Genomic DNA, 23,450 nt, shown 5'->3' with positions numbered 1-23,450 from the left:
CTTCTTAGCAGTTAAGCAGGCAGAGAGAATGACTGGGGGGTGGAGCTAAGGGAGGAGCTATATAGACAGCTCTGCTGTGGGTGCTCTCTCTGCCACTTCCTGTAGGGAAGGAGAATATCCCACAAGTATGGATGAATCCGTGGACTCGATACATCTTACAAGAGAAAAGGCAAGTGATATCAAATAGGAACAGATGATGTTACCAAAGCATGAGCGTTCAGGAGTGAGAAAAGTTCAGAGAATAGAGCGTGATCCGACTGAGTTAAAGAGGTCGGGACAGGTGAGTAATGTGAGAGGCTAGGGATGTGCTGGTTGCAAGGGTCAGAGAAAAGAACAAGTTGTCTTGGTGGAGTGGGAAGAAGCTAAGGGAGTCAATATGATTGAGAGTTCAGACTGGAGTGAGAGAGGCAAAGGAGAATAAAACAGTGAGAAAGAAAGGTTAGGAATAATTGTGTTAAATTGTGGAGAACCAGTTGGGTAAGAGAAGTAAAGGTGTGAAAATAACCAGGAGGAGAAGGGGGAGTCAGGAGAAAGTGAGGGAATGAGGTGAGTCAGTGATATATAAGGAAGACAGTAAGAGATATACGAAAGCAAGAGTCTCATCAAAAAGAAGTAGATAAGGAATAAGGTCAGGAATCAGTGTAAATGGTTGGTCACAATTAAAAGGAGTGATGGAAGTCACTGAGTTGGCTAAGGTGGGTGAGCTGACTGATGGGCCAGAGAGGAGTAAGAGGGTAGTCAGAAAGAAATTCTAGGGACATTAAACACTATAAAAAATATAAGCATAGCATTGAAGTCATCATCTACCTCCCTCTAGTCATGGGTGCCACCATGTTGAAACCTAGTTTTCATTGCATTCCGGAGCTAATACGTATTGCATTGCAGTGAAGCGTAGGTTTCAGAATGGTGGCACCCATAATAAGAGGGAGATGCATGAAATGTATTTATTGTTAAATGCTCCTTAAATGGTGTTGATAGGTGTGGGTTGAGTTGTGTTGTGAGTAGTAAGAAGAAGACAGTGAAGGGTGAGGGGGTTTCATGAGTAGTCAGGAGGAGTAAGTTGAACCACAGGATGAAAGGAATAGTATGGGAGGTGATGGAGAAGTGAGGATGTAAAGGAGGAAGGTTACAAGGAAGTGATGACAAAGTAAAAAATAAAGTTAGAGGTCAGGGTGAATCACATGTGTCTACATGAGTTAAATGGAAACAAAGAGTGAGATAAGAGGCAGAGTGAAGATTCGGGAGACATCACAGAGATAACAAGAAGAGAATAGTTTCATGATAAATAAAAGGTTGAAAAGAAGTGCGCAAGGTCAGAAAAAGAAAGATGAAATTAGAAGGGGTATTTAGTAGTTTGTACTAGTAAAGCCAAATATGAGTAATGGATCTGGAACAATGAGCTAGGTAATAAGATAAAAGAGTAAACTCAGGAGGAATGAGATTTTTGTGTGGACAGGGAGGTGTAAGAGAGAAATGAATAAGACATCAGGAAGGAGAGATTGGAGTGGAGCAGTGATGGGGGCTTCAAATGAGGGGGTGAGAAAATCACGTCAAGCAGAATAAAAAGGGGTCCAGAGTGAGTGAGATCAGGATTCCTGAGGATGTAGTGAATGTTTTATTAAATGAAAGAGTCCAGAGACAGTAATTAGACATGGAGTAGTGAATGGAGTCATATAGGGCTGAATCCATTAGTAAGGCAAAATGGTGATACAGAGAGGGAGGATGTTGAGAGTCAGATAGTCAGGAGAGAGAGGAAGGACTGGTAGCAAAGTAGGCATAAGGTGAAGGGTGGAAGGAGAAAGGGAGTCCATAAAGTTGTAAATAAAATGAGGGAGCGAACAGGTCAAAGACAGTAAGAGATGGGAAGAGAGGTGAGAACAGGATACAGCTCCTTTGCATTACCCTGATCTCTCCTAGGAGACACTTGAAGTTCTCAGCCTGCTCAACAACTGTCAGACGGGACAAGTGGATGGAAAGTTTGGTGAGGGTGCATCCACTCAGCTCTACCTCATAGTACCTATAAGAATGGAATACAGTAAGCATTACAGACTCCTACAAGATGGCACTGTATATTTCTACTTACGCCACAAAGAAAGCCTAGTGGTGCGGTCACTTACAGGGGTGAACCAGGCTACAATAACAATAATTGCCTCAAAACAAAGGAGAAAGAATATAGGTCCCCATTCAATTACATCAGAATACCCATGCTAAAATATTATATAGAAACTTGGGCCATTTTTTTGCTTTCTTTTCAAACCCATTCCAATCCATTAGAGTCTCCATTTGAATTAAATAAACTACTTGAATTTGTAAATTATAAAACAGGAAAGTGTAGCTAAACACACAAAAGCACGTGTTGTTTGAAGTCCTTTCAAGAGTTTTTGCAGGGGTTTTCAGCAATGTTCATAAAAGTAAAACACATCTAATAAATTAATAATTAATCTGAGAGTGATGTTTCATTTAACCAATACCAGTTTATATCTGCAATTTCAAATAACAATGACATATGATTTAGTAGTTTTGCACCTACCATTTTGAAATACCCAAAAAACACTAAACATATGGTAATTACAAGACATTTCTGTTGTCTTGCGTTAGAATAACATATCAGCCAAGTTTAAACATTTTTAAAACAAATTAACATCTTTATTGTTGCAATGGTTTTTAAATATCTAAACTCCACACACCACTTGCCTTATGTGGGGGAGCCAATCCAGGCTTGAGCCAGCAGATGACAAAGCTAGTGTTTTGCAGTTATCTGCTAAAGCCAATCCGGGATGCCTTGTCCCTGTGATCACTAGTCTGGGGTGGCCTCCATTACTTTTGCATGAATTGCTTGGTATCGTCACTGTCAGCGAGACCTGTGCATCAAACAGCCCATGACACAGCCGCTATATAAGGTATTGCATGTGTCCATAACGTAATACTTATTTTACATGGTTTTAATGACCTTAATTTTGTGTATAAATTGGGTATAGCAAGTAAAGCAAACTCTGTTAGCTAGATTTTCTTCAAAATTTATATTTACAACTCATTCTTTGAAACCAAAAACATTAACATGTGAACTGAGCATGCTCAAACTATATTGCAGCACTTGTATCAATGTCATACACTGTGCAAACCCTACTACCATCTAGTGGTCCAAAGTATTCTTACAAAACTGCTGCCATATAGTTCTGTGGACATGTGCACACTACCTACCTAGGTATTCTCTTCAGCAAATATAGAGATACATTTGTGTTGTGGGTTATCTCTGAATTTAATATGGATTGGAATAGTTTTGAATCTGAAAACCATGCGAAATGTCCAGCTGGACTGGAACAAATAATGAGTGAACATTCTAGTGACAATTGTATTCTGTGCAATAGAAAATAATGTGTATAGTGACTAATTTGCCTTTGGTTAGCTTATCAGAAATATATATTTTATCTCTACACACACACACAAGAATAAGTAGGAACTAACAACCGTTTGCTATAAACATTCACCTTTGCTCCCAGCTACTTTTCCCGTCTTGCGCAGTGTCTGCGAGGTGGACAGGAGGCTCCGAGAGGGGCTGAAGTTTCTGTACTTTAACCTGCTCTGCGGATCACAGTAAGGACATCAGGAGACCGAGCCCGAAGAAGAAGCCCTAGAGAACTATGAAACAGTGCAGGACATAGCAGGAAAACACAGGGCACAGGGGAGAGAAACAGTCCAAAAAAAAAAAGCAAGAACACCAAAAGCACCAGGAAGGAACCTCAGAAGCAAAACAACATAGACTGGAGGACAGTACATGAAATACAGCTAGAAATATCAGGGAAACCATGAGGAATAAAATGCAATTTTTTGATACGGAAAGATAGGAAATAGGAATTCATTACAATACAGATGTGGCAATGGTAGAAAGCAGCACAACCAGACAAGGGAAAGGGAGTATCACACAATGTCTCAATAAAAACAAAAAGTGTAGTCTTTAGGTTCAGTTAATTAGTCCTCATTACCTGTTGGTCAGTCCATCAGTCTAATCAGTTTCCTGTCACATATTATTATTTTATTCTAAATGTCACTCTCTCAATCAGCTTTACTCCGTTCTCCATTCCCTGCATTGTGCAGTCTATCCGTATATTTCTCAAATTTTACTGTCTGTGCATTCTCCATTCACATTTGTAATCCTTCTCCAAGAACAGTAGCACATTCACAGTCATTTCCTTTTTCTTTCTCACTCCTTTATACTATCTCCATTTGTTCTTAATAACTGCAGTCCATTAACTTGTCATGCATGCATCCTTTTCTCTCACCGGATATCCCCATTATTCTCTCAATACTGCAGGATGGGGCATCTTGCGTGCTGAGCTCCAGTGACACTGAAATATTCGGACTTCCTTCCAGCTTGTAAACCATGGACAGCAAAAGCTTTGGGGGTGCTGGGACATGTAGGGAGAACAGCCTAAATCACCAACACAAATCATTATATGTGAGAAACAGCAGCTGATCTCAGTGATCTAACACACATAATCACAATAACATACACCTAGATTACGAGTTTTGTTAACGCTGAAAAAATGTCAATTTCAGCGTAATGCAGGAACGCATATTACGAGTCGTGTTGGTATAGCTATACTGTAAGCATTTTAACCTGTAACACAACCTCAATCCCGCAGTCAAAAAAATTTTAAGTTTTTGTGTGGGATTTCCATAGCGCCGGTATTACAGGTTGTGCGGTGAGGCTAAAAAGCTTGCGTTACAGCCTATACTGACACAATCCATACCGCCATCTGAGAGCAGTAGTTATGAGTTTTATGAAACATTTTCGTTACACAAAATCCATAACTAAAGTGTTACAAAGTACACTAACACCCATAAGTAACCTATTAACCCCTAAACCGCCACCCTCCTACATCCCAAACACTATATTAAACTTATTAACCCCTAATCTGCCACCCACCCACATCTTCAACACTATTTAAATATATTAACCCCTAAACCGCAGCTCCCCGACATTGTAGCCACTATAATAAAGTTATTAACCCCTATTCCGCCGCTCCCCGACATCGCCGCCACTAAATAAAGTTGTTAACTCCTAAACCTCCGGCCTCCCACATCTCCGTCACTAAATAAAACTATTAACCCCTAAGCCGCCGGCCCCCCACATAGCAAAACACTATATTAAACTATTAACCCCTAAACCTAACATCCCCCTAACTTTAAATTAAAATTACAATATGACTATTTAAATAAATAAAAAATTACCTGTGAAATATAAAACTAACATTAAACTATAAATTAACCTAACGTAACTAATCTAATAAAATAAAAAATCCTACCAATTAAAATATCTAAATTACAAATTTAAAAAACCTAACACTAAGAAAAAAAAAAAATCTAAATGGCAACTAAATAAAAAAAATCCTACGAAAAACGTTAAGAAAATCTAAGTTTACCAAAAATAATTAACACTAAAATCATAAAAAATAAAAAACACTAAGATTACAAAAAAAACGAAATTATCAAAAATAAAACAATTACACCTAATCTAATAGCCCTATAAAAATAAAAAACAAACAAAATAAAAAACCTAACCTACAATAAACTACCAATAGCTCTTAAAAGGGACTTTTGTAGGGCATTGCCCTAAATAAATCAGCTCCTTTACCTGTAAAAAAAATACAAAGTCCCCCCAACAGTAAAATCCACCACCCAACCAACCCCCCAAAATAAAAAACCCAACTCTAAAAAAAAAAAAATTAAGCTACCCATTGCCCCTAAAGTGGCATTTGTATGGGCATTGCCCTTAAAAGGGCATTTAGCTCTTTTGCATTGCCCTTAAAAGGGTATTCAGCTCTTCTTCCAAGCCTAAAGTCCTAATCTAAAAAAAAAAAAAAAAACACCCAAAAAAATTAAAACAAAACCTAACACTAACCCCAGAAGATCTACTCACGGTTTCTGAAGTCCGGACATCCATCTCCATCCAGGCGGCGAGGTCTTCATCCAGGTGGCGAGGTCTTCATCCATCACGGGGGCGTCTTCTATCTTCATCCCGGCGGCGCGGAGCAGAGCCATCCTGGAAGCTGATTCCATCCTGTGCGGAGCTTCATACGGTCGTCGTCGTACACTGAAGTTGAATGCAAGATAGCCATTTCAAAGTGGCGTACTTTGCATTCCTATTGGCTGATTTGATTCTTCAAATTCAAATCAGCCAATAGGATGAGAGCTTCTGAAATCCTATTGGCTGTTCAAAACAGTACAGCACAACAAAAGGATATCTCCCCACTAGTGTAATGTGTGGTATAATATATGCAGTAAACAAACTGCTAAGAAGTCCTAGAGTTTGGGCTCGGCGAACACAGTGAGCAGGTAAGTAAAAGCAGAAATAAAACGTGCTTACCCTTTACAGCTCAAAGTTCCAGTCGTACCTAATGTGCGGTCAGGGCTCACTCAGGTTCAACTTCTGATGGTATCCCAACAGCTCTGAATGCCCTCGCTTGGCTCCAAACAGCTCAGCTTACTTCTCCTGTAGGTACGCTTACCTCCAGCCCACGGAAAGCTCCGGCATATACCTCTGGGTAAACTCGGAAGTATCCACGGATCCGTCCTCCTTCCTTTGATTGGATAGCCGAAACACTCCTCCGTTCCACCAAGGGGTGTGTAAATTTTCAAGCTGTAATGATTGGTCTCAGTGGAACAGCTCAAAACGTCCTCGGAGCTATAGGTGAATGGGATAGTTCTGAACTCCCACTGGCTGTGCTACACTCCAATAGGTCAGTAGTATAAAGCACAAAAGAACAGGAGCACCAGTCGGGAGTTATAAAACATACGAACTTTATTTTGACAATTAAAAGGCCAGGGGCACAGACTACAAACAAGTGTAATCAATGGAAAGTCAGCAAAAAAAGCTACAGCTGACACGTTTCGGCGTCACAAAGGGGCTTGTCTCCAGTGATGTCACAGTTTCCGGTCCCAACGGAAGGAATACAGCCAATGGCGTGGTAGCACTTACGATAGGTCTCTCTTACTGAATCTGGTACAGAGTGTGACACAGTAATAGAGACCTATTATAGGTGCTACCATGCCATTGGCTGTATTCCTTCCATTGGGACCGGAAGCTGTGACATCACTGGAGATGAGCCCCTTCATGGCCCAGCTGCTCTGTTAGAGTGTTTGAGTCAGCCGAGCGGCTCTGAAGCCTCGGTTCGTGTTTTTTTGCACTGGATGTGCATCTTCGTTGTGAGTACCTTTTCTGCCGTTGCTACATGCCATTGCATTGTTTTTGAGTTATTGCATCAAGGGCGCCTCTTCTTTTTGTCTTATAGGACTTGATATCATCTGATCCATCTTTGTCGATAGAGCTGCCTGCCTGTCACATATCGTTTTGTTGTTGCAGGACCATCTGTGGGCTTTTCACTTTTACATTTTTTTTTGCTTTATTGCTCATATGAGTATCTGGTTAATTGTATGTGTTGTGTTTTCTGCTTGTATTTTGTGTTAACTTGCTTTGTGTTCATTTGTGTTCTGCCTCATTGGGGACGTTTTTTTGGCGCACCTCTCACACAATATTTTGTCTTAATATTGTGGTTTTTCAAAAGGATTTCAGCAGCTCTCAACCTATTGGCTGATTTGAATTTGAAGAATCAAATCAGCCAATAGGAATGCAAGGTACGCCATTTTGAAACGGCTACCTTGCATTCAACTTCAGTGTACAGTGACAACCTTATTAAGAGGACGTTTCCAGGATAGCTCTGCGCCGCTGGGATGAAAATAGAAGACTCCCCCGGAATGGATGAAGACCTTACCGCCTGGATGAAGACTTCACCGCCTGGATGAAGACCTCGCAGCCTGGATGGAGATGGATGTCCGGACTTCAGAAACCATGAGTAAATCTTCTGGGGGTTTTTTTTGGGGGGGGGGTGTTTTTTTTTAGATTAGTGCTTTGGGCTTGGAAAAAGAGCTGAATGCCCTTTTAAGGGCAATGCAAAACAGATAAATGCCCTTTTAAGGGCAATGCCCATACAAATGCCCCTTTAGGGGCAATGGGTAGCTTAGTTTTTTTTCAGAGTTAGGTTTTTTATTTTGGGGGGTGGTTGGGTGGTGGGTTTTACTGTTCAGGGGACTTTGTAGTTTTTTTTACAGGTAAAAGTGCGGATTTCTTTAGGGCAATGCCCTACAAAAGGCCCTTTTAAGGGCTATTGGTAGTTTATAGTAGGTTAGAGGGTGTTATTATTTTGGGGGGGGGGCTTTTTATTTTTATAGGGCTATTAGATTAGGTGTAATTCTTTTAAATTTTGATAATTTAGTTTATTGATTTTTGTAATCAGTGTTTTTTATTTTTCGTGATTTTAGTGTTAATTATTTTTGGTACACTTAGATTTTTTAAATTTTTCATAGGATTTGTTTGTTTGTTTTAGTTGTAATTTTGATTTTTTTTTTTTTTTTTTAGTGTTATGTTTTTTTAAAATGTGTAATTTAGATATTTTAATTGGGAGCATTTTTTATTTTATTAAAATAGTTATGTTAGGTTAATTTATAGTTTAATGTTAGGTTTATATTTATTTTACAGGTAAGTTTTTATTTATTTAACCTCTTAAGGACCACCGCACTTTTCCATTTTCTGAATATTTGGGACCAAGGCTATTTTTACATTTCTGCTGTGTTTGCGTTTAGCTGTAATTTTACTCTTACTTATTTACTGTACCCACACATATTATATACCGTTTTTCTCGCCATTAAATGGACTTTCTAAAGATACAATTATTTTCATCATATCTTATAATTTACTAAACACTTTTTCTAACTTTGACCCTCAAAAACTGTTACACATCTATAACTACCAAAAAACACCCATGCTAAATAGTTTCTAAATTTTGTCTTGAGTTTAGAAATACCAAATGTTTACATGTTCTTTGCAAGTTATAGGGCAATAAATACAAGTAGCACTTTGCTATTTCCAAACCACTTTTTTAATTAAAATTAGTGAGTTACATTGGAACACTGATATCTGTCAGGAATCCCTGAATATCCCTTCACATGTATATATATATATTTTTTATTTATTTATTTTTTTTAAAACAGTTTTTTATTGAGGTTGTTATGTGATACAACATTAAAAGAAATACAGAGTTTGTCAGATACATAAAAAAGAAATGTACAGTGACTTCTAAGATAGGAATATTAATGCTCACAGGCTAATGCATGTTTTGCTAATAACAATATAACAGACCATAGGATAGAAGACCTAAAGAGATCTAGGCTAAGTAATAAATAACTAGTATATAATTGCGTATATATAGTTCACAAGTTCCATAGGTCTCAAGTACACAAAGAGCGGTGAAGCAAGAATAATTACCTGTGCATGAAAAGTATAAAACCAGACACTCTTTAAAACAATAGATATCAGTAATAGAAGTGAGGATAACAAAGGAACTAGACAAACATAAATGAAACCTCTTTTTTCTTTTAGTATATAAATGCGAAGTAACTGTTATGTTGGTCACTCTTGGGCCAAGTGTATCGTGATTGCTGTATCAAATGGCAGTAACTTCGAACTATTGTTGTGTAAAATATTAGGGGGAGGGATGCAGTGGGCAAGAGCCACTTATATAATGAATGGGGAAAGGGGGGGGGCGTGTCCTACTAATTACAAGATAGAGATCTTCTAAAGAATATGATGATCAAAGCTAGGTCAGGTTTTATAAACATCTAAGGCTTTGTAAAAGTTGGTTCAAGAGTGCAGATGTGAATGAGTCCGGCCATAAAGGCACTCAATATAAAGAGGGCATGTATAAGGTCCACTTGTTCTAGTTATGTGGTCTTGAAAGGCAGCCCTCTAGAGGAGTTAAAGAGAGAGTTAAACAGTATAAGAACTGAACTGGAACTGTATATTCTGGAACAATTATATCAAAACATGTTCTTGAGCCAACAAAAAATAGTATTTAAAAGCGAAAGTGGGAGTGTAAGGGGCTAAAATACGGTGGCCTCTAGAGCCTATGGGGAATACTTGCAGGGGGGTGGTAGGAAGTACTAAAGGATGAAAAACATAATGACTGAGTGATAGACCAATAGAATAGGTATTTTGTAATTAGCTTATCTAAGGGAGTACTTTAACTTTTACAAACATTCCGTCATGGTGAGACTGACTTCCAATAGGGAGGTAAATTATGGGGGTCTAGCAAGGGGTAGGCAGTGATCATGGTTGCCAGTCACAGGCTGTGGGGAACCAAAGTAAGCATATATGAAAAGAATATGTGGTAGCTATGACCTAAGTGTTAGTTAAACTTATAATTTGAAATTAAGAGTATCAATCTGGGAAACCGTATAGGAGCCCACATAGTTTATAGAGGTCCTTGACTTTAGGAGTTTGTAAAAGACACACTGAAGATAGGCTAGGATGCTAAGTCTCAACACATATTATGAGTTAGGCCTAAGTGAAAGGGTTTGCTGATCTTGTCTGACATAGCTTAACCAATACTAACCTTATTTGTAAAAATGGTTAGTGACATAAAAATAACTATGGGATACCTATGAGGATATTTGGACATAATATTGAAAAAAATATATGGCTGAAATAAACAATCCCGCAGTCTATACCAGAACAATGGTTAATGTTAAGATAGGATGCAGTATTGCAACTCAGTATGTATATATCCACATAGAAAAACTTTAACATTCACATTAATTCTAATCATCAGACACTATGGTAATCTGTGTAAGGACCCATGAAAAACCATTGCTACCTCAGTGGTGTCCCATTTGCAAAAGTGAATAATCGCCAAGGGTATTACCCAGCATACATTAGTAATTCTATAGAGGCATATAATAATGGCTTGTAACATATAAATTAAAGTAGGCTTAAATTTGGTATCCCACTAACCTACTACCAAAAATTCAACAGATGGATATGATATATAGTGAGAAATATTGCAGTTCTATGGTCAATAGGGTTCTCTCATAACGACCTAGTACATCAGATGGTATAGTCTTCATAAAGTGGTCATATTGTGGAGAAAGAGACCTTATTCAGAGGTATATTAATCAGGCGGATTGAAGTTCTCGTATTGTCTCTTAGCTAAGTGTTATATATTTCTAGGGTGGGTGGGGTAGGGAGGCGGGCTATTTCTCAAAGTCCAAACACTGCTAAATTAATAGGCTAACGGTAAAATAATATATTAAGGTATGTTCAGTAGCATGGGGTAATCTAGTGGGCTGTATGTACGACTATTGTATGTCTCTAAGAGAATAAGTAGTATGGACATATATACATAAGATTAGGATGCTAGGGCCACTGTGGCTGGCAAGATTCTATTAGGGGTTAGTGGTTGAAGACCAAATATAGGGGCAGCCCTAATAACAGTGAGTATAGCATTAAAGTAGCTTAGCTGCTGTAATAACATAGCTCTTCAAGGTAAAATAAGGAAGACACCTTACAATAGGCAGATTAGGCTGATGCTGTGGGGTCGCAGCAATAAGCTAAAATAGGGAAGATAACGTAAAAATACATATAAGTCAGTAAGGTGCTCATCTGGCTAGTATAAGAGCAGTAACAGTTTGATAAATAACAAAATGGGGCTAGATCCCTAAGGACTCTAGCGTAACATTTGTCACCAGCTAGGTATTCCCATCACGCAAGCAGCAACAGAGTAAAAGTAGCATAGTGGTTAATATCAGGAAGGAGCTCTTTCAACTGAAATACAAACAGTAACAATAAGAAAATAAATGGGATAAGGGCTTCAGTCTAACAAATACTATCAACAAGGTACTCTTAAATGTAAACTAAAAACCGGAACAGTGTAATCAAGGAGAGAACTTAATCAGACACTGTCATTGACCCACACATAGCTTTCTGCAAGTTGGGACTTTAATGAAAGCGTCTTGGCTGAAGGAGCTGTTAACCAACTCCTCTTCTGGAGCGGGTGGGAGGCTTGAATTGATAGGGATCAGTCTCTCGACACAGCACCATGAGATGACAAATCCCAAGTCCCTTAGGCCTTGGGTAGACCATACGAGCAGTAGTTAGGGACCGAGTTTCAGTGTCCAATACTTGTGCTGGACTCTGGTGCGGACTGGTCGACATAAGCTGTTGGGTAAATTTGAAAGGAGGAGACTTACTCTGCTTCTCGCCAAACCATCCGCTGCTCACATCACCCAATATGCTCAAGAGGATGCCATGAACTATTAAGGGATCCCGGTAGTGGCACTTACTGCAGTTGCGGGCTGGGGCCTGCATTTCTATGTCGCCGCCAGAGGAGTGCTCTTTAGTAATCAGTATTCCGCTCACCCCTCCTCCTCCAGGGTCGGCCACATCTCCCATGTCAGGGAAAGAAGAGCAAACAGGAGAGTCTTGTAGTTGCACCCAATCACTCGTAGGTCGTACATGCGCTTCAGCATACTCCCCTGTCTTCGCCATGCATGAAGTAGGTATGTCCTCTTGGTCAGAGCGTAGCACAGCTTGTAGGCTAATAAATTGACGTACCATCCTAGTTTCAAGGGCTGCTAAGAGGGCCAGTGCTGCCTTGTCAAAGTCCTCCATAGTTAGCGAGTAGCATGCCTGGGGATGGTAGTATGTTCTCTGCGTGTTCTAGCGAGCAGCAATGTATGAAGGGGTCTAGCTGTCCTGCTCTAAGGCTTCAAAAGACATAATATAGGTATCGTTCGATGCAGAAGAATGAACCTAGTTTAATGCAATATTAATTGGCATTGGATGGTGTGAGAGAAGTTTGGCTTTTTAACATGTTGTAGCCCCTAATTGAAGAGCTCTCACAAAGGTGGCCATCTTAGATGCTGGTCCGGACACGCCCCCGTATATATTTTTTTTTTAGAAGACAACCCAAAGTATTGATCTAGGCCCATTTTGGTATATTTGATGCTACCATTTCACCGCCAAATGCGATCAAATAAAAAAAAAAAATTGTTCACTTTTTCACAACTTTTTCTCACAAACTTTAGGTTTCTCACTGAAATCATTTACAAACAGCTTGTGCAATTATGGCACAAATGATTGTAAAAGCTTCTCTGGGATCCCCTTTGTTCAGAAATATCAGACATATATGGCTTTGGCGTTGCTTTTTGATAATTAGAAGGCCGCTAAATACAGCTGCACACCACACGTGTATTATGCCCAGCAGTGAAGGGGTTAATTAGGGAGCTTGTAGGGTTAATTTTAGCTTTAGTGTAGTAGACAACCCAAAGTATTGATCTAGGCCCATTTTGGTATATTTCATGCCACCATTTCACCGCCAAATGCGATCAAATAAAAAAAAAAAAGTTCACGTTTTCACAAAGTTTAGGTTTCTCACTGAAATTATTTACAAACAGCTTATGCAATTATGGCACAAACGATTGTAAATGCTTCTCTGGGATCCCCTTTGTTCAGAAATAGCAGACATATATGGCTTTGGCGTTGCTTTTTGGTAATTAGAAGGCCGCTAAATGCCGCTGCGCATCACACGTGTATTATGTCTAGCAGTGAAGGGGTTAATTAGGTAGCTTGTAGGGAGCTTGCAGGGTTAATTTTAGCTTTAGTGTAGAGATCAGCCTCCCACCTGAAACATGAGACCCCCTGATCCCTCCCAAACAGCTTTCTTCCCTCCCCCACAATTGTCCCCGCCATCTTAAGTACTGGCAGAAAAAAAACTAAAACAAAAAAAAAAAACATAATTCTGCTGTGTAGGATCCCGTCATAGCCCCCAACCTCCCTGTTCCCCGCCCCACGAACAGCTCTCTAACCCTCCTCCTCTATCTTATTGTGCGCCATCTTGGGTACTGGCAGCTGCCTGCCAGTACCCAGTCTGCCATAAAACATGGTATTTATTTATATAAGTTAAAAAAAATTCTGTAGTCTAGCTGCCCTCCCTCAATATGCAACCCCCCACACCCTCCCAGACCCCTTAGGCAAAAATTCCGATCCGCTACAGTCCTTTCCCCCATCGTATTGGAAAAAATAGTGTTTCATAGTGTAGAGTTCCCACCCTCTCCAGCCCCTGTGCACACCCTTGGCGGCACCGCTTGCGATCCCACCCCCCTCTGACTTAGCCTACCATCGATATCGAGGCATCACTGCAATAACATGAAAGCGGCTAGAATCGATCAGGATTGCTTCCACCCCTTGGAAACACCGACGTACAGGGTATGTCCTTGGTCGTTAAGGACATTTTTATGTAGGACGTACCCTGTACGTCATCGGTCCTTAAGGGGTTAAATAGTTATATTGTAATTTTAATTTAAAGTTAGTGGGTGTTAAGTTTAGGGGTTAATAGTTTAATTTAGTGTTTTGCGATGTGGGGGCCAGCGGTTTAGGTGTTAATAGGTTTATTTAGTGGCGGAGATGTGGGAGGCCGGAGGTTTAGGGGTTAATAACTTTATTATAGTGGTGGCGATGTTGGGGAGCGGCGGATTAGGGGTTAATAGCTTTTATTAGTGTCGGCTATGTCGGGGACGGCAGATTAGGGGTTAATAACTTTATTATAGTGTCAGCGATGTCGGGAGAGGTGGAATAGGGGCTAATAACTTTATTTAGGTGGCGGCGATGTCGGTGGTGGCAGATTAGGAGTGTTTAGACTTGGGGTTTATGTTAGGGTGTTAGGTTTAAATGTAACTTTCTTTTCCCCATAGACATCAATGGGGTTGTGTTACGGAGATGTTAGAAAAAAAACTAACACTCTCTCCTCATTGATGTCTATGGGGGAAAGCGTGCACGAGCACGTCGAAGCAGCCCTTGGATTTTGTGCGGTATGGAGCTTAACGCAACCATATCCCACACACAAGGAGGCTTTTCAGAAACTCGTAATGACAGCGCTATGGAGGGTGAAATAACGCAACTTTTGTTGCATTCGTTTCGCACCTTGTTTAGCGCAAAACTCGTAATCTAGGTGATAGTGATTTACTGCCTATATATCCAAACGCACATGTGACCCTTTATCTTATTAATCAGGGCGTTAGCCCTCAGTGACTCACCCATATACAGTAGGCCCATAACTTTAAGGTCATCTAAACACCAGGGCACTGACCTTTATGTGATGCAACAACACAACACTTGACACATATACACAAGGGTACTATGTCCTCTCACACTGCACCTCTAGTCTTGTAACAGATACTAGAGAGCCTACAGGTGACATTCTGAATTGTCCTTCAACTATAACCTCCTTTTTTACTGTAACTGCAGGTAATACAGTGTCTAATACACAATTGTTTATCTACCAGGGCTGGAGACAGACAAGAGATTTGGAATAATTAGACATGAATAAATCTAGCAAATGGAAGGAACAATTTACCCTGTCATATTCATTAAATCTGGTCTGTTTCAAGCCCCTAGGATAATTGTTGGTCATACCCATCATGTTTTAAAAAAAAGGGGGATGGCTGACTAATTTTGGAGCTACACGGACAAGCTGAAAAAAAATCTTGCATAACAGCAGACAGAACTTTCAATTTCGCTGTATTCCTATAAATTTTAATTCAACGTTATTCATAACACAAGAGGAACTGCTTGTGAAGCTCTATTTCCATGGTGGGCCTTCAGCGGCGGTGTGAAAATACTCGTGGCCTTCAGCTAACCCACCCGGTGACTCCGGGTGCAACAGCCAGTTGAGCTGAAACTAGAGTATATTGCAGATGGTGAGAAATAGTCTCTAATACTCAAAGCCTAGAGTGAAAACTACATATTTTGTTGGAGGAACATTTTTTAAGATTGCGTCTGCTATTTGAGCATTGTTTTGCGGAGGGCCAGAGTTCTCATTGCACTAAAGGAGACTTATCTTATAGGTTTTCACAGAAGGCAGATATACCTACCAACGGGGTAGCTCAGAATCACATCACCATTGATAACAGATGGAAGTGCCCAGAGCACACTGGACCCAGCGACCAGCATTCAACAGAGCTGATGAGTGCTACACAGGGATCTCCTAAATACACAGCCATCTTAGTTCAACCAACTAACATCATCTTAGTTCAACCAACTAACAAGACTGAGCTACCTATGACACCAAGGGGTATAGAGGGTCATTCCGCAGACCTCCAAGACCAAGGAAAGTTCAGGACATCAGAGACCTGCACCAGGCATATACAACGCTATTTGTGAAATGAGATTCCATCAATCAGCTCTCATTTTTCAAAGAAAATAATAACTGAGAAATCCTCACTTCTCCCAAGTGCACAGCGGATACTCAACCAAAGATCAGGATATGGGCCCAAGAAAAGCCTGAGGGATGGTGCTACACCTTTGCCTGCCGACACACAGCTACCCTATGGTCCTGTGGACTTCTTGCCTTTCCTAATAGCTGTGGGCAAGGATAGACATTGGTGGTGTTCCTGGATACTCCGTAGCCACCTTCATTTTTCAGCTATTACCTCCTAAGTGCAGACACAATGCTGCAAGAGGATATGGGTTCAGGTTATGTACACCCATCCTGCCCACTTGTCAGCTCTCTAAGGGGCTGACAGCTTATGAGATGTGGGTGTGTATTGCTGGCTATCTTAGAGACTGGGTTGCTCCTTCTTAGGCATCTGTGAAGACCTGAGTTGGTTAGAACGACAGTAGAAGGGACTGGAGAGCTGACCGGTACAACTCTCCTAAACGGACTATGTTACACTAGGACCTAGTACAAGATTTAGTGTTTAGCAACAGGACTTCTTCCAGCTTAATTATTACCAGAACTTAGAGGGTTACACGTACAAAATAATTGTTACTGTCCAGTTATTTTAATTTATATGTTATACTTAAAGGGACATTCAACACAATTTTTTTGTTTCATGATTCAGATAGAGAATACCATTTAAAACAACTTTCTAATTTACTTCTATTATCTAATTTGCTTCATTCTCTTGATATTCTTGCCTGAAAAGCATATCTAAATAGGCCCAGTAGCTGCTGATTGATGGCCGCACATAGATGCCTCGTGATTGGCTCACCCATGTGCATTGCTATTTCTTTAACAAAGGATATCTAAAGAATTAAGCAAATTGGATAATAGAAGTAAATTGGAATGTTGTTTAAAATTGTATTCTCTGTCTGAATCATGAAAGAAAATTTTTGGTTTAATGTCCCTTTAATGCTTGTTAGTTTGCATAGCAGTTTGAATTTATTTTCTTTAAAAATATATTAAATATTATGTAGCTACGCACTCTCCCAGCACCAGTGATAGATGCCTTAAGGAGTCATGTTTAGGGCCCATCTTATTAAGCATACTAAAAGGTTTAGCTGCTTAAGTGTAATCTTCTCAGGTCCTTAAAGGGACATGAAACCCCAAATTTTTCTTTCATGTTTTAGATAGAGCAAACAACTGTTAACAACTTTTCAATTTACTTCAATTAGCAATTTTGCTTCATTCCTTTGGTATTCTTGGTTGAAGAAGCGGCATTGCATTACAGGAAGCCAGCTGAGCACAATGGGTACACCAATGCAGCCACCAATCAGCAGCTAGTTCCCAGTAGTGCATTGCTATTCCTGAGCCTACCTAGGTATTATTTTCAAAAAATGATACCAAGAGAACAAAGCAAATTAGATAACACACATAAATTGAAACGTTGTTTAAAATTGCATGCTGTATTTGAATCATGAAAGAACATTTTTGTGTTTCATGTCCCTTTTATTATCATTTGCTTCAGTTAGGGATATAAGCTATTATATAGTCACAATATTTACCTGCCTGCTCATAGTTAATGTTTAATGTTCCTGTTGCATTAGACTTCTTTTACGTTTAGTATGTTTTCTTCACATGTCAGATGTCATTGAAGCAGAGGGCAATAATTATATACTTTCTACTATTTTGCATCCTTGCTCTTTTAAAGGGAATGCACATATTCAAGAGATGGGGTTTGTTATTTGGTGCCTATATCTCATTATGAATCACTCCCCTAGCTGTGTAATATGTGCTTACACATGTGAGTCATTATAGTTTTTGAGGTTATATATGTCATTGGTCAAACTATCGCTACTCATAGGAAATTATGATTACTGATAGATATGATCAGCGAGAGTGACTATATACTCTTTATCCCCTATTGTGCCATGATACAGTTTTCAATCTTTTTGTATTAGATGTGGGCTCTGCTGTAAGACGCTGGGAAAGTGGAGTTTGCCTTATCAATCTTATTGATATTATTTATATAATGGGGATTATATCTTCTTAGCAGTCTATATTAAAGGGCCAGTCTAGTCCAAAATAAAACTTTCCTGATTCAGAAAGAGAATGCAATTTTAAACAATTTTCCAATTTACTTTTATCTCCAATTTTGCTTTGTTCTCTTGGTATTCTTAGTTGAAAGCTAAACCTAGGAGGTTCATATGCTAATTTCTAAGTCCTTGAAGGCTGCGTCTTCTCTCAGGGCAGTTTGACAGTTTTTCACCACATGAGGGTGTTAGTTTACGTTTGTCATATAGATAACACTGTGCTCACGCACGTGGAGTTCCAGTGAGCCAGCTCTGATTGGCTAAAACGGATGTCTGTCAAAATAACTGAAATAAGGGGGCAGTTTGTAGAGGCTTAGATACAAGGTAATCACAGGGGTAAAAAGTGTATTTATATAACTGTGTTGGTTATGCAAAACTAGGAAATGGGTAATAAAGGGATTATCTATCTTTTCAAACAATAAAAATTCTGGTGTAGACTGTCCCTTTAATTAAAGTGGACCTCCCTCACATATTACCAGTGAAAGTCCAGACCTCTTAGATATTTGTAGAGCTCTTAACTATTATTAGGCAGTTTATTTTGTGCTATGTGCTAGTGCAGTTTGTATCTCATCCTCTGATAATACAAGGGACGGTGTAGAATAAATGGAGGACTTATTAGTAACTTCTAATAGCCAATCTCACAGTGCACATAATAGAGTTCTGCTAGCTTTAAAGGGACATTAAACCCAAAAATGTTTTTTTCATGATTCAGATAGAGTAGAGAATACAACATTCCAATGTACTTCTATTATCTAATTTGCTTCATTCTTTAGATATCCTTTGTAAAATAGCATTGCACATGGAACATGAGGCATCTATATGTAGCCACTAATCAGCAGCTACTGAGCCTATCTAGGTATGTTTTTCAGCAAAGGATATCAATAGAATGAAGCAAATTAAATAATAAAAGCAAATAAGAAAGTTGTTTAAAATTGTATTCTCTATCTAAATCATGAAAGAAAAAAAAATGGGTTTCATGTCCCTTTAATGTTTACCACCCGAATTTTATCTGTGAGTTTTGAGCAGCTCAGTGCTTTATCCTTCTTTGTACAGATATATATGTTTCAGTCCAGTTTACTTTATCTTTAGAGCTGTAGATCCATCATAATTTCACTCTTTGGGGCATATCTATCAAGCTCCAGATAGAGCTTGAGGCCCCGTGTTTCTGGCGAGCCTCTGAGCAGGCAGACAGACATCGCAGCAATTCAACCCGATCGAGTACGATCGGGTTGATGGACACCTCCCTGCTGGCGGCAGGGGACGGCGTTGCACCAGCAGCTCTTGTGAGCTGCTGGTGCAATGCTGAATACGGAGAGCGTATTGCTCTCCGTATTCAGCGAGGTCTGGCGGACCTGATCCGCACTGTCGAATCAGGTCCGCCAGACTTTGATAAATAGGGGCCATTGTTTTCACATTAAGGGTTATGTTTTATACATTTTGTTTTTCAATACTACTTATAATACCCAAGAATAGTTCATCTCTATTAGACCCAAGAGCGCTCTTATATTTACAGTTATACCTTCTAAGGGCATAAAATACATTGTAAGAGTGGCTTTTATTCCCATCAGAAGGTTTTCATAACAATTTATGATAGAAAATTAGGCTGATAAGCTTGTCATCGCTATGTCATTTTGTTACAGGGAAGAGCACTCTTTCCTGGGGAATGTTAGCACGTGTAGTCTAACACGTGCTAACATTGTTAGCACGTGTTGGCTGATGATAGGAAGCTGGTTAGCAAAGTAAAAAAGTAAATAGCACTCTTTACAGGATAAACTGACTTCATTTGCAAAAGGATAAAAAAGAAAGAAACTGAACGGCCTAAAAAATTACACAGGCAATGCACAAATCTGTGGAAATACTTAAAAGACGCCAAAAATGGTCAAAACACTAAATGAACAAGATGTGCAAAGCTTGCAGCGTTATTAGCAGAGGAAAAAGTGAAGTATGTATGTCAGTTTATAGACAAGTCAAATCTCACCTAAAATGCTCCATACATAAAACACTTCAATACTTTTGTATAGTGTTGCAATAAATTAGCATACAGAACATGAAAGCTTTCTGAAAAGATTAACACCCTTGTTTGCTGCAGTTGTTTTTCAATCATCAAACAATCCACCCTTAGCTGCTGTATCCGAAAGTGCCATACCAGATTTGATACTACAATAGACAATGCTTGCCACAGTCATTTTGTTTCACAGTATTATACATTCTTGCCTCTGCTAAGACCAGTTAGCGATATATTTATACAGTTAGGTTTGTGAGGTCTGCCGTGTGCACTTTCACTTCTCAGAAATTAAATCCCACAATTTTTAGTTAGAGTGAAAGTACAGGAAAACAGGGACATGAAGCCACAATTTTTTCATGATTCAGATAGAGCATACAATTTTAAACAGCTTTCTATTTTACTTCTATTATTGAATTTTCTTTGTCCTCTTTATCATTTGTTGAAAAGCACCTACCTACCAGATACAAGGCAAATTTGATAACAGAAACAAATTGGAAACTTTTAAAATTATATTCTCTGTCTGAATCACAAATGAAAAAACTAAATTTATGCTTACCTGATACATTTCTTTCTTTCTTGACACAATGAGTTCACGGATCATCTAATTACTAATGGGATATATCACTCCTGCCCAGCAGGAGACAGCAAAGAGCAACACAGCAAAGCTGTTAAATATCACCTCCCTTCCCTCCCACCCAAGGCATTCGACCGAAGTAAGGGGAGAAAGGAAGTAACAAGATGCAGAGGTGTCTGAAGTTTATAACATACCGACACTCTGTCTAAAAGAACAGGGCGGACTGTGGACTCACCGTGTCAAGAAAGAAATACATTTATCAGGTAAGCATACATTTTGTTTTCTTTCTAATGACACGATGAGTCAACGGATCATCTAATTTCTAATGGGAATCAATACCCAAGCTAGAGTACACAGATGATAAGGGAGGGACAAGACAGGGAACCTAAACGGAAGGCACCACTGCTTGAAGAACGTTTCTCCCAAAAGCGGCCTCACCTGAGGCAAAAGTGTCAAACTTATAGAATTTAGAAAAAGTGTGAAGAGAGGACCAAGTTGCAGCCTTGCAAATCTGTTCCACAGAAGCATCGTTTTTGAATGCCCATGAGGAAGAAACCACCTTTGTGGAATGAGCCGTAACTCTCTCTGGAGGCTGCTGTCCAGCAGTTTCATAGGCAAAGTGAATGATACTTTTCAACCACAAAGAAAGAGAATTAGCCGTAGCTTTCTGTCCCTTACGTTTTCCCAAGAAAACCACAAACAAGGCAGAAGACTGACGAAAATCCTTAGTCGCCTGTAAATAACATTTTACAGCACGTACCATGCCCAGATTGTGCAGAAGCCGTTCCTTCTGAGAGGGAGGATTAGGGCACAAGGAAGAAACAACAATCTCCTGATTAATGTTCCGGTCAGAAACTACTTTAGGTAGAAATCCTAACTTTGTACGTAAAACCACCTTATCCAAATGAAAAATAAGGTAAGGAGAATCATACTGTAATGCTGAGAGCTCTGACACTCTACGAGCAGAAGAAATAGCAACAAGAAACAAAACTTTCCAAGATAACAACTTAATATCTAAGGAATGCATAGGCTCAAACGGAGCCCCTTGAAGAACCTTAAGAACTAAATTAAGATTCCAGGGAGGAGTAACTGGTTTGAACACAGGCCTGATCCTGACCAAGGCCTGACAAAACGATTGCACGTCTGGTACGTCCGCCAAAATAGACAAGGCAGATATTTGACCCTTTAGGGAACTTGCCGATAATCCCTTCTCCAAATCTTCTTGGAGAAAGGACAGAATTCTAGGAATCCTAACTCTACTCCAAGAGTAGCCCTTGGATTCACACCAATATAGATATTTACGCCATATCTTGTTGTAAATCTTTCAAGTCACAGGTTTACGAGCCTGAATCATGGTCTCAATGACCGATTCTGAAAATCCCTGCTTGGATAAAATTAAGCGTTCAATCTTCAAGCAGTCAGCTTCAGAGAAACTAGATTTGGATGAAGGAAGGGCCCTTGAAGTAGAAGGTCCTTCTTTAACGGAAGTCTCCAAGGTGGAAGAGATGACATGTCCATCAGGTCTGCATACCAAATCCTGCACGGCCACGCCGGTGCAATGAGGATCACCGACGCCCTCTCCTGCTTGATTTGAGCAATGACCCAAGGTAGAAGAGCAAATGGAGGAAATAGGTATGCAAAACTGAAAGTCCAAGGTACCGCCAGGGCGTCTATCAGTAGAGCCTGAGGGTCCCTTGACCTTGACCTGTACCTCAGAAGCTTGGCATTCTGCCGAGATGCCATGAGATCCAATTCCGGCTGACCCCATTTGAGAATCAGGCTGGAAAACACTTCCGGATGGAGTTCCCACTCCCCCGGGTGAAAGGTCTGCCTGCTCAGGAAGTCCGCCTCCCAGTTGTCCACCCCTGGGATGTGGATCGCCGACAGACAGCAATTCTGAGTCTCCGCCCACCGAATTATCTTGGCTACTTCTGTCATGGCTAAGGAACTCCACGTTCCTCCCTGATGGTTAATGTAATCCACTGAAGTTATGTTGTCTAACTGGAACCTGATGAACCGGGTCGAGGCTAACTAGGGTCAGGCCAGAAGAGCATTGAAGATTGCCCAAGACTGCGCCCCATCCCAGAAGGCTGGGGTCTGTTGTCACAATCACCCAAGAGGGTCTGCGAAAGCAGGTTCCCTGAGAGAGATGATCCTGAGACAACCACCAAAGAAGAGAATCTCTTGTCTCCTGCTCCAGCTGTATTCGCGGAGACAAATCCGCATAATTTCCGTTCCACTGACTGAGCATGTTTAACTGCAGAGGTCTCAGGTGGAAACGGGCGAAAGGGATGATGTCCATTGCAGCTACCATCAGCCCGATTACCTCCATGCACTGAGTCACTGATGGCCGAGGAGAGGACTGAAGCGCTAGACAAGAATAGAAAATCTTTGATTTCCTGGCATCTGTCAAAAAGATTTTCATTGATAGGGAATCTATTATGGTTCCCAAGAAAGTTACCCTTGTATTTGGAACTAAGGTGCTCTTTTCCAAATTTACCTTCCATCCATGAGATCGTAGGAAAGATAACAACATTTCAGTGTGGGATCTTGCTTGTTGAAAGGATGGCCCCTGGAGCAGGATGTCATCCAGATAGGGCGCCACTGCAATGCCCCGTAATCGGAGCACCGCCAACAGGGATCCCAGAACCTTTGAGAAAATTCTGGGAGCTGTGGCAAGGCCGAAAGGAAAAGCCACGAATTGGAAGTGTTTGTCTAGAAATGCAAAC

At 40.1% G+C, this 23,450-nt stretch overlaps 1 protein-coding gene across 1 annotated transcript in view; it reads right to left on the bottom strand.

The window, feature by feature from the left end:
* The window catches only part of ENGASE (endo-beta-N-acetylglucosaminidase), a 115,126-nt gene that overhangs the window by 14,395 nt on the left and 77,281 nt on the right, over positions 1–23,450 (bottom strand). The window contains exons 12-14 of the mRNA XM_053706336.1: positions 4,281–4,429; positions 3,489–3,582; positions 1,903–2,017 (exon numbers count right to left, since the gene is read on the bottom strand). Of these exons, the coding sequence (XP_053562311.1) occupies positions 1,903–2,017; positions 3,489–3,582; positions 4,281–4,429 (358 nt within the window). The remainder of the gene's footprint in view (positions 1–1,902; positions 2,018–3,488; positions 3,583–4,280; positions 4,430–23,450) is intronic.

The sequence above is a fragment of the Bombina bombina genome, chromosome 1, assembly GCF_027579735.1.
Source record: "Bombina bombina isolate aBomBom1 chromosome 1, aBomBom1.pri, whole genome shotgun sequence".
In the NCBI taxonomy this organism is placed as follows: Eukaryota; Metazoa; Chordata; class Amphibia; order Anura; family Bombinatoridae; genus Bombina; species Bombina bombina.
The sequence above is the reverse complement of the archived record's forward strand: the minus strand, read 5'-3'. Positions and strand labels throughout refer to the sequence as shown.